This window comes from Hippopotamus amphibius, chromosome 4 (genome assembly GCF_030028045.1).
Source record: "Hippopotamus amphibius kiboko isolate mHipAmp2 chromosome 4, mHipAmp2.hap2, whole genome shotgun sequence".
Classification (NCBI taxonomy): domain Eukaryota; kingdom Metazoa; phylum Chordata; class Mammalia; order Artiodactyla; family Hippopotamidae; genus Hippopotamus; species Hippopotamus amphibius.
The window spans coordinates 22,056,676-22,069,187 of NC_080189.1; the positions used below are offsets into that span (position 1 = coordinate 22,056,676).

The following is a 12,512-nucleotide window of genomic DNA, read 5'->3' on the forward strand; positions in this document are numbered from 1 at the left end:
ATAAATGAAAATTAATTAATTAAAACTTAAAATAAAATAAAATGATACAGCCACTTTGCTAAAAAAAAAAAAAAAATGCGTGGGGTGGGACTTCCCTGGTGGTGCAGTGGTTAAGAATCTGACTGCCAATGCAGTGGACATGGTTTTGAGCCCCGGTCCAGGAAGATCCCACATGCTGCAGAGCAACCAAGCCCATGTACCACAACTATCGAGCCTGCACTCTAGAGCCCTTGAGCAGCAACTACTGAGTCCAAGTGCCACAACTACTGAAGCTGTGTGCCTACAGCCTGTGCTCCACAACAAGAGAAGCCACCACGAGAAGCCTGTGCACCTCAATGGAAGAGTAGCCTCCACTTGCCGCAAGCAGAGAAAGCCCACACGCAGCAACAAAGACCCAATGCAGTCAAAATTAAGTAAGCAAGTAAGTAAATAAATAAATATCTTTTAAAAAATGGGTGGGGCACCAGGAAACTCATCAACAGAAACATGACTACTTAAATGATAATGATAGGACAAAAAAGGTTGTATTGATTTTAAAGTTCATGCTCCTAACCACTGTTTCTCTCACTTCATTTTCACCATACAGTGGAATGAGGAACTTACCACTCAGAGTAGTGGAAAGTGGTAAAGCTCAATGAAAGGTAGTATAATTAGTGATTTAGTTCTGAAGCCAAACTACTAAGGTGTGAATCCTGGTTTTGCTACTCACTAGCACTATTCCTGGGCAAATTACTTTAGCCTCTGTGTACTCTGGTTTCTTCATATATAAAAGGGGACAATACTAGTGCTACCTCATAGGGTTATTATGAAGATTAAATGAGTTATGACATACAGACTAGGTAGCTTTTCCTACTTGTGGTAAGGAAGAAATAGCAAGAATTCTCATTTTTCCCCTAGATAGAAGTTTCTCTGTTTACATTTCTTATTTCTAAAATAAACTCATTATTATATAAAAATCACCCATAAACGTGTAGGCTACAGACAGGAGGCTGAAGAACCTATCTTGCTGAAATCTAAGTTTGGTGGATTTAGCAAAAGTATAAAGTTTAAAAGCGCACAGTAAATGCTGTGAAACTCCTAAGGCTCCTCATTCACGAATGTCAACACAGTGCCAAAGAGCACTGTACTTTAGGCAAAATACTTTAAATATTTGTCTGAATTCATACATGCCCATCACATATGGACTATAAAACTTCTAAAGAAAGGTGTGAAGACCAAGAAAGGCAATATGCTTCTATAGACCAGATATTCCCTGTCACATGCCCTGCTGAAAATATGCTCTTAAACTTAGCAAAATGTCCGAGTTCAAGCTTCAAAGTGCCCACAGCCACAGGAGCTCTAAGCTAAAGATCCCCAAAGGTTATTTTTCTCAGAAATCAGTCATTTTTCAAAACTAAGACAATGCCAGCTGTTTGCAAATCATTTTCCATCTTTCTAATTCTTTAAATTACATATAACATTAGTAAATACTTTAATTCTAAGAGGTTAAGATAAACTGGATGAATTCTGAAGGAAGTCAGAAAGTTTGGTTGAACCAATTTGGGGGACATAATTTAGAAAACGAAATATTTAGTTACCTATACATGAAAAGTATATACCTCTATACATAAAGTAACCCATTAGATTTCAATTCTAAGTGGAGTAAAGGTAAAATAATCAGATAGAAAATGGATGAGAATAAGAATCAGGAACTCTAAATACACATGAAATCCTATGAAAAGTACTTTTTGTTTATAAATAATATATCAAATTTCTCCTTATGAAAATTAGCATATAACCTGAATTTGCTCCTCATCCAAATTCACCAATGTTACAAAGATTACAGTTATAGGGAAGGTAGTAATAGTGGTACCCTGAATGGAACACTTACTATTTCATTTTGCTGTTTTTCATAATTACTTAATTCTCTCAACAACTTGAGGTAAGTACTCTGCTTACTTCCATTTTATAGATGAAGAAATTAATGATTAGAAAGGTGACTTGTTCAAAGTCACTTTTAAAATTAGCAAATGGCAGAGCTGACATTTAAACCTAGATTCTGACCCTTAACCACTATATTATACTCTTATCTCTTAACTACTAAACTGCCTCCCTTCAGACAGGTAGGAAACAAAACCCCACAGAAAAGTTCCCATTTTGTGTTTTTTCTCTGTTGTGTCTGTATTGATCTCAGTGTATCTGAGGTTTATTTAGAATCCAAGTAAAACAAACTGTTCCTAACAAAATATATTAGCTGATAGTGAAAAGGGCAGAGAAAGAAGAGTTAAGCTAAAGATAAAATATTTGCTGACACCAGTCTAACTTATTTAAGTGACTGCCAAGAAATTCTTGTTCTAAAGGCTAAATATAAGCCAGCCAGAGACATTTTAGTGCTGTCCACCACTAAAATAAAAATAATGGCTCTGGGCTGCAGTATCCATACATAACAAGGCACACATTCATTCAAACTGAGTATCTAGATGCCAGGCTTCCAGTTCATGTACCTGGAAATCTGTTTCAAATGAAAATTCAAAAGGGCATGAACTTTCTAAAATAATGCCTATAACTAGACTCTCTGTCTCAGGGTTGAGATTTCTAACAACCTGAAACCATTTTTTCGAAGTCCTTGAGTGTATGGAATAGTGGTAAACAATTATGTAAATTTTTAGGAGAACCTATTGGAGTTATGTTTTATAGCAGTCCTCTTGCCCTGTGGAATCCTACATATTCTGGAATTAGAACTCAGGACTGGAGTTGCCTTGATCAGTAGAGTAGCCTCAATTACTTGTTACAGAAACAGAAAGGCCAAGACCCCAAGAGACACTACTATTATTTCCCATACCAATGAGAAACACCAGAATTAATTGTCTCTGTTTTTTTTTTCCTTTGAGGTATGTCTCACCTTTAAGAGGCAAAAGGACAAACAATGAAGAAATTAAACTGATATTCCAAAGTGTTATTTAATTCCAAAGATAAAGAGAAGTATTTATATTACATATGCTGGAATTTTTCCATACTATTGCTTGACTTGAAGGCAAATTAAAAATAGCACTAGCATTAACAAGATTAATATGCATTCACTGTATGACTGCATTTTATAATGACGAGGAAAGCTGGAAATTCCCATACTTCAAAAGGCTACTATCAGAGAACAAACATATGGACACCAAGTGAGGAAAGCGGGGAGGGTTGGGGGGGAATGAATTGGGAGACTGGGATACCAAATTGTACACCCTAAATATATGCAGTTTATTGTAAAAAAAAAAAAAGAAAGAAAGAAAAGAAAAAGGCTACTATTTTGTTGAAAAACTGCAGCTATAATGACTTATTCTAACAAAAAGATCCTTGAAAATTCACCTGACTAAAGCTCTGGGTTCTGGAACTTCTATAGACTCCCCACTTTACTATAGTCTAGTTTAACTACTTTAATAATTCATTGATACTAAATGAGAGTACTATTAAGTGAACACTGATGCCCATATCTGGGATGCTTGAGCAACATTTGAACAATTAATATACCAACATACAAAAGTTCCCATTTTCAGGAAAGAGAGAATTCATTCCTCTGCTCCCAAACATTTATTTCATTGCCCACCCCATCAGCAGTCTGTTGACACCACACAATTTCACAAAGAACAAACTGAGAGGAAAACCATTCAACCAACAAGCCTTAACTCATGGTAAGTATATCAGTAATACAGTCTGCATTCCAAAATAACACTATACAAATTGATTTATTTTGATCAGGCTTCTATTGCCATCTGTTTGCATAACAACCCAGCAACAGGTGTAACAGAAGTGCAAACTGGTCCACAAACTGGTGACTGATGCCTGGAAAATAACCTTGTAGCAGGTTATCAGAAATTTTGCATGCTACCTTGAAACTTGCTTCATTTCTTTGGATGACATCTTATCTGATGTTTCATTTAAAAGAAATCAAAATCCAACCTCCCAAATGCTAGGGCATATGACCAGATAAATTACACTGGAATACTTACCTAGAGCTGTGAAATCTGAACCAGATTTAAATAGAGCTGAAGCTAGGAGCTGAAACTGTAGGGGGTGGGGAAAAAAAAAAAGCAGATTAGCTAGGTAATAAGCACCCTGGAGAAAAAACTCCTATACTTTCAATCATTTATTAGCCACTGGATGTCTCTGCACATGCACTGCATAAGTCTATTCACCAAAGAGTGGCAAGAAGAACCCGTATTTAGATTAAAGAACATGCTGACTTTTCTACTGGACTGCTATTATCATTTTCCAAAATACCAGACCAAGTCCTGGAATTATTTTATTTTAAAAATATAGTAAAATATGTATTTTATTAAGGAACAGCAGGTCAACTGAAATAAAAAATTACTCACTACCATATGATCCAGCAATTCTATTCCTGAGTATATACCCAAGGAAAATGAAAACATTAATTCAAAAAAATACATGCACTCCAATGTTCAATAGCAGCATTATTTACAACAGCCTGATCTGGAAGCAACCTAACTGTCCATCAACAGATGAATGGATAAAGAAGATGTGGTACATATATACAATGAAATACTACTTAGCAATAAAAAAGAATTAAATTCTGCCATTTGCAACAACATGGATGGATCTGGAGGGTAATAAGCTAAGTGAAATAAGTCAGAAAGAGAAAGGCAAATGCCAGATGTTACCATTTATATGTGGAACCTAAAAAATAAACGAATAAACAAAACAGAAACAGATTCACAGAATAAACTAGTGGTTACCAATGGGAAGATGAGAAGAGGTAGAGGAGCAAGATAGGAATAAGATTAAGAGGTACAAACTATGTATAAAATAAATAAGCTACAAAGATATACTATACAGCACAGGGAATATAGACAATATTTTATAATGATTTTAAATGGAGTATAATCTATAAAAATATTGAATCACTATGTTATACACATGAAACTAATATAATATATAAATCAACTATACTTTGATTAAAAAAAAGAAAAAGAAAATTACTCATTTGGGAATCTATCACATATAGAGAGATTGATCCTCTGTACACAGTTACTGAACATTTAGTATATATGAATTCTCACTTCAAAAATAAATGCATGCTACTGTAAAACACCTGATGTCTCTGCTGTGTAAATCAAACTCTTGAGAAAAAAGCATGGTTATTATGTATAAGCCATCCCTAAATTACAACTTAGATTGGTATTCCATGGTCATGTATAACTGCATTATTATATAATTATAAAGGCTGAAAGGCCTTTTTTTACACTGAAAAAATGTTGTGAGTATTGATTAGATTCCCAGGCTAGCCAGAGTTAGTTTAAATCAGACAAACTGAACGACGACAAAATAAAATAAGACAAAACTATTGCATCACTGGTACTTTAACAAACTGGCAAAGAAATAAAAACTTAGGAGAACTATTTATATTTATCTTGATGAGGATTCTGGAAAAAAGGTCAGTTAATGGAAGGAATAAGAGAAGACAAATGAGTAGAATCTCAGTGGAGTTACTTGGCACTTTGCAAGGCCTCAGCAGTTGATAACATTGATTCTTCAGGATGTATCTCATACTTATATTTGTAGCCTTTAAAATTTCAGGTTTCAGTCACCTGATTAATGATCCTTTAAATGTAAGAAACTGGACAAGCATTCTGGAAGTAACTATCTAAGAAGAGTTAGGGGAAAAGGGGATGAAAGGAAGAGTTAAAAATATATGAAACTTCTTCATATATTCTGGGTATCAGTCCTCTATCAGAAATATCTATATCTGTAAATATTATTTAGTCTGTGGTTTGTCTTTTTTTTTTTTGGCCGCACAGTGTAGCTTGTGGGATCTTAGCTCCCTGACCAGGGATTGAACCCTGGCCCTCTGCCATGAAAAGCACTAAGTCCCAACCATTGGACCACCATGGAATTCCCTTACCTATTTTTTTTGATAATGTCTTTTAATAAGTAGAAATTTTAATTTTGTTGAAGTCCCATTTGTCAAGTTTTTTCTTTTATGATTAGTGCTGTTTGTGTCATGTCCAGAAAGCTTTGCTTATCCCAAGGTTGTGAAGATAATCTGTTTTCTTCTTAAAGTTTTACTGTTTCAGGTTTTATATTTAGATCCATAAGCCATCTTAATTTTTGTGTTGAGTGAAATAGGGGTTAAGATATCCATTTGTTAAAAAGACTTTTCCTCATTGGACTTGGGGCTCTGGTCAAAAAAATAAACTGACTGCATATATATGAATCTATTTCTGAACTCTGTTCTGATCTATTTATCCTTAAGGCAGTACCTCATCACCTTGATTACCATAGCTCTATACAGAGTCCTGAAATCAGGTAGTAAGTATGAGACCTCCAACCTTTTCTTTTTTCAAGATTGTTTTAGCTAGTCCAGAGCCTTTGCATTTCCACCAAATTTTAGAATACGTTAGTCTATCTCCTCAACAACAACAAAGAAACCCAAACTGGCTGGAATATTGACAGGAACTGCATTAAATTATAAACCAATTTAGGGGAATAGGCATCTCAACACTTTTTAGTCTTTCGAACCATAAATGTGATTTATTTCTCCCTTTATTTACATGTTCTTTAGTTTCTTTTAGTAAACTTACTTCTGAATATTTGATTATTTTTTGACATTAACATAAAGAAGTTTTAAAATTTCATTTTCTAAGTGTTTGTTGCTAGTATAAAAAGTACTACTTTTTAATTCTATTGACCTTGTAGTCTGTAACCTTGCTAAATTCAATTATCTTAGGATATCGTTTTGTAGATTGCAAGGTGTTTTCTATGTACACAATAATGTCATCTAAAAATGCAAACAATTTTACTTCCTCCTTTCAAATCTATATGCTGTTTATTTCTTTTGCTTACCTTATTGCACTAGCTAAGAATTCTGGAACAATGCTGAATAGAGGTGTCGGCAGCAGACATTCTTTCCTTATCATAATCTTAGGGGAAAGGGTTTAATGTTTTACAATTAAGTATGGTACTAGCTGTATGTTTTTCATAGATGCCCTTTATGAGATTTATGATATTTCTTTTTATTCCTTGTTAAGAATTTTTATCAAGCATGGATTTTGCATTCTATCAAATGCTTTTCTTCACTTACTGAGATCATCTGTGGTTCTTCTCTTTCATTTTGCCAATGTGGTGAAATATACTGATTGACTTTCAAATGTTAAACCAACCTTGTACTACTAGCATAAACCCCCTCTTGGCCATTGTGCATTAACTTCTTTATATATTGCTGGATTCAATTAGCTAAAATTTTCTTAAGAATTTTATATCTAATACATTCAAAACGGGTGCTGGTCTGTAATTTTCTTTTCATGTAGTGTCTTTTTTGGGGGGTTTTATATCAGAGTTAAGCTGCTTCATAAAAGGATTTAGAAAGTGTTCTGTCTTTTTCTGATTTCTAAGAAACTATACCAAATTGGTATGTTTTCTTCCTTAAAGGGTTGATAGAATTTACTGATATAGCCATCCAGGCCTAGTGTTTTCTCTCTTGGAACGTTTTCAATTACAAATTCAATCTGTGTGATTGATATGGAGTTCCTCAAGATTTTCTAATTCTTCTCGTGTTAGTTTTGGTAATTGTATCTTTCAAGAAATTTGTCCATTTCATCAAGTTGCTGAATTTGTTGACAAAATTGTTCATAATATCGCCTTAGTACACTTTTCATGTAGGTAGGGCTGTAATGATTTCCCGTTTTCATTTGTGATGTTGATAATTTATGTTTTCATTATTTTTTCCTTGATAAGTCTTGCTAGAGGTTGACCGATTTTAGTCACTTTTTCAAAGAACCAACTTTTCACTTTTTACATTTTTTCTATTGTTTCCTATTTTACTAATTTCCTATCTTCCATTGAATACTTATTTGTGGTTAATCTGTTCCACTTTTCTAACTTCTAGGATGAAAGATAAACTTCAATGGCTCTACATACAGAAGGATGGGGAGAAAACTATTATTTTAACTATCCAATTAAATAAGTGGCACTGATACGTACTGGCCTAGAGTTTTAACAGGTACCAAGAAATAGTATACAATCTGAATAAAGTCAGACCTCAATCCCCAACTCCTGACTTGAATATCCAACCACCACTTCAACATCTCAAGCTGGCTGTTTCACAGGCATCTCAAACTGAACACACGCAAAATTAAACTCCTGATTCCAGTCAGGAGTCCCCACCTTCTCATTTCAGTTAACAGTAAATCCATCCTTCTAGTTTTTCAGGCTCAAAACTTTGGAGTCATTTCTTTCAAACCCTACATTCAATCATAAAATTCTGTTGGTTCTACCTTTAAAATACATTGAGAATCTGATCTATTTTACTTTTTACCATTTCTATTGCTACTACTTTGGTCTGAGCAACAATCCCCCTTGCTTAGATTTCTATACCTCCCTCATAGGTCTCTTTGCCTCCATCCTTGTTCCCTTTTAGTCTATTCTCAATACAGTACTCAGACTGACCTTAATGAAACATAAAGCAGATCATATCACTCCTCTGCATACCCTGAACTGACTCCCTATTCAGAGCAAAAGCCAAAGTCCTAACAATGATTTATGAAGTCATTCATAATCTGTTCTGCCAATCTCTGCTCTTACCTCTCTGACCTCATCTCTGACTACTCTTACTCTTCTTACCTCTACTTCAGTCACAAGGGCCTCCCTGCTGTTCTAAACAAAGCCAAATACACTCATCCTAGGGTCTTTGTTCTAGCCCTCCCTTTGCTAGGAATTATCTTCCCCAAATTATCTACTTATTCCCTCATATTCTTCAAGTCTTTGTGTAAATCTGAATTCTAAATGAGGTCTATTATGATTCTTCTATTTAATACTGCAACTGCCCAGTTCTTACCCTTTATATTTTTGATATTTTTAACTTTCCTATAATACTTATCAAATTCTAATGCACTATATAATTTATTTAATATGTTTATTGTTCCTCCCCACTAGTATGTAAGTACCTCTTAGGCAAGTATCTTGTTTGGTTCACTGGTGTATCTCTTATGCCTAGAAGAATGCCTGGCATATTGCAGGGACTCCACACATCTGTTAAATAAATGACATGGGTACTTTGGAAGCTCAGTATAAAGATAATTAATACAAAATGTGCAATACTGGCTGAAAACTTTTTTTCTCGTTCCTTCTCTATTATAGAATCCTCTCTGAAAATGGTAGAATCAATTTAGGCATCCTTTTCTTGGCCTTTTTCTAGAAAAAATATAATTTTCATAAGCTTTATTATAAGTTCATCCTGAATTTAGAACACATATTCTGGAGACTGCAAGAAAGCAAAGAACCATTATTTGCTATACAACTGACAGTCCACCAGCACTTCCCCACAAAAGGTAGAATGATGACCAAAAAAGGGGGAGAAAAACCTAAAAACCACTTTTAGTTGCTAATACAATCATTTAACATAATAAAAATTTTGTAAAATATACATAGAGTACAAAACTAAGCCATTACAGAAAATAGCCTTTCTCAATAAGGGGAATGATTTCTTACAAGGAAAAGCAAAGATCTATGTGCCACGCTAACAAATCCTACAAGTATACATATATATAACTGGAGCTGTCACCAAGGGATTTCTTTCCCAAAATGAAATGTGTTCACACATTTTTAAACAAAACAATAACCTTACAGACCAGTAATTCTCAATTTTTTGGGTGTGTTTTCAGTTTTCCATTATAAAAGAGCAGAGAGAGGAGAATCTTAGAGTGAGGGTATTGTTTTGAAAAAGTTTCTCAAGTGATTCTGATGCTGATATACAAATGAATAACGTCATTTTTACTAACTTCTACTAGGGTTAAACAACTCTTGATAGATAAAGCTTTTAAGAAATAGAATGGAAGTCTGTGGCATACAAAATCATAATTTGCTACTCTTCAGGAAAAGAGAAACCCACTACCAAAATTCTTAAAGTGACTGTTTGAACTTGAGATACCTCGCTGTCCTGGTTTTTCCCGTTAGCTTAGCTTTAAGAACAAACTGTCTGTTTTCTTTGGCCTACTTGCAACTCACACAGCTGAATTTACTTTGCAATATTTTGTTTTGCTTCGGTTTATAAAAATAAGAGAAAAATGAATGTTGTCGGATTATAGCCATTTTAGACAGACTATGGTGAAAACACAAAGAAAATCCACTTATTACTCTTAAATGCATGGTCTAACAAAATGAACATTAATGGGCTCTTCACCACTATGTTCAGTTTATAAGCCATTACATATTAAACTAAATATATTCTGCTACTTGGCAAAATCATGAAAATTCTCCGTATTTCAACCAGTATCATGAATTGACTGAAGACTCAAAAGACTATTAACTGTCCTTTTTCAGGGGGTTTTAAAGTGCATTCTGCTGATTCTCCACCTACTGAAGGGTTGTAACCAATACTGAGTAAGAGAACTAGGGCTTATTTTCACAGTAGGCAACTATGAAAGAGTATTTCTTTGTTTTGGTGCCAAGGACACGCAGGCTCTTCTACTTGAAAGTGCAATGAACCTGGTGCCTGAAAGTCATTCAACATTAAATCTGAAACCTGTGTCAACGCTGAACAGAGAGAAACACTGCTTGAGGTTGCTATTACAAAGCCAAAGCACAGCAACAGCTAACAGGGAAATAGATGTAAGGAACAGAACTACATACAATCACCAATTCTGAGAATGGAAGGTAAAATGGATCACAGTTCAGATGTTGCTAGATGAACTATGAACAAGAACAGTTGGCAAAAGGAAGAAGTGACAAAATGAATCTTAGAAGTTGGTAGGAAGAGAGGTTGTAAGACCATGAACTCACTGCAGGAATATATATACACACTGTGAATAAGCAAATACGCCCTAAGAATATTAAATCTTAGAAACAGTTGCTTCCATCCCAAGTTATGTATCAAAACAATTGAAAAGTAACGATCTATTACTAACTTCTCAAGCTTAGGTGCTACTGATGAAGGAAGTTAGTAATGTTAAAACTATACTGCTACAACATTCATATAACTAAATATCAAGCCAGCAAAGATCCTACTCACAACCAACCTCTCTTCATTGTCTCCTTACAATAAAGGAGAGTTTTCTTTCTTCCTTTAGGGGATTTTGGAGTATCAACAGAAAAAAGTTATACTGAACTTTACATAACTCTTACATAACGGAATTATGGCAGAAGTAAAATTTTCTGTTTCCTTCCCAACACAAAAACTTATGTCTAAGTTAAAACTTAATACCTTAGAATCCTTTTCAGAATGGATCACTGGCTTTTGTGTGACTTGAATCTTATCACATGAAAATATGTGTATTCAATTTTTATTTCATCTGCCCTGTACCATTTTTTAAGACTTTTAGTGTTGCCATATTTTCCTCACTTTCCTTTAAACACCCAAGAGGAAAGTCAGCAAATATAAGTTAGAAAGACATTTTTTTAATGTTCAACTTCTGGAGTTTATTACCACCTTTACCTCTTTTGTCTCTTCTGGGTCCGAATGATCCACAGTTATATAAAGATCATTTTGTAAATATTTCAGAGCACTAAGGGGATCCATTTGGGCCTTTTCTTCAAACCTAGAAAATGTAAACAAGAATAATAATTGTCTAGAGTTATGAAAAAACATCAGAAATGTCTTTCAAACCTGGAGTGGAATACTCTGTATCTGAGGAGATATTGTGGATATCTAAAGAACCTGTGTTTAAGAATCCAGAAGTAAGAATACTGCCACATATATAAACAGTGTACATGTGGAGTCCCTGGAGATGTAACAGTAATGTCAGGCTGTGGTGCTAGAGACTGGATAAGAGCATTTCCTACCCTCCTTTTAAAACTACAAGCGAAGATTAAATCAACTAAAAACACAGTGAATATATCAAATATTTTATATAACAGAACTGCAAAATAGTCAAATGTGTATCATAAAAAAACAAGTAGAGATAAAATAACAATACTTTCCTAGATTTGTGTCATATACTTTCCACTGGAGGTGTTTAACAGATACTTCAGAAACCAAAATGAGTATAGTTTCTTTTAATGAGTATCATTAACACTGATTAGATATTTTTAATGAGACTATTTCCATGTCTCAGTCAGTAATAACAAACAAAAACAACTGTGGCAACCATTTATCACTCATTTGTTTTGTGCCAGACATTGTATCAATTATCTTAAATATATCATTTCATTTATCCTCCCATAACTCTATGATGACAAGTTTATCATCATTAAAAAAAAAAAAAGACAGATGAGGAACTGAGGCCTAATAAATGAATCTGGCCAAGCTAAGGCCTAGTAAATGGCAGAGGCAGAATCAAACACAGGTCTCTCTGATTCCAAAGCTGAAAGGAAACAATGAGTTCTCTCGAATTAAAAAAGTCTGCTTGGGACTACATATCTATTTAAATAATGACAATTCCTTTTGTAACAGCATAATTATATACAGATTTATTTCTAATAAACTGGTATGCTTTTTTAAAAAATTAATTTATTAATTTATTTTATTGGCTGTGTTGGGTCTTTTTTGCTGTGCACAGGCTTTCCTTTGTTGCGGTGAGTGGGGGCTACTC

General features: G+C 34.2%; 1 protein-coding gene across 8 annotated transcripts in view; it reads right to left on the reverse strand.

Moving 5' to 3' along the window:
* The window catches only part of MKLN1 (muskelin 1), a 354,784-nt gene that overhangs the window by 9,912 nt on the left and 332,360 nt on the right, over positions 1–12,512 (reverse strand). For all 8 annotated transcript variants that reach the window (XM_057731366.1, XM_057731371.1, XM_057731369.1 and 5 more), the window contains 2 exons: positions 11,417–11,519; positions 3,978–4,032 (listed from right to left, as the gene is read on the reverse strand). In XM_057731366.1, the coding sequence (XP_057587349.1) occupies positions 3,978–4,032; positions 11,417–11,519 (158 nt within the window). The remainder of the gene's footprint in view (positions 1–3,977; positions 4,033–11,416; positions 11,520–12,512) is intronic.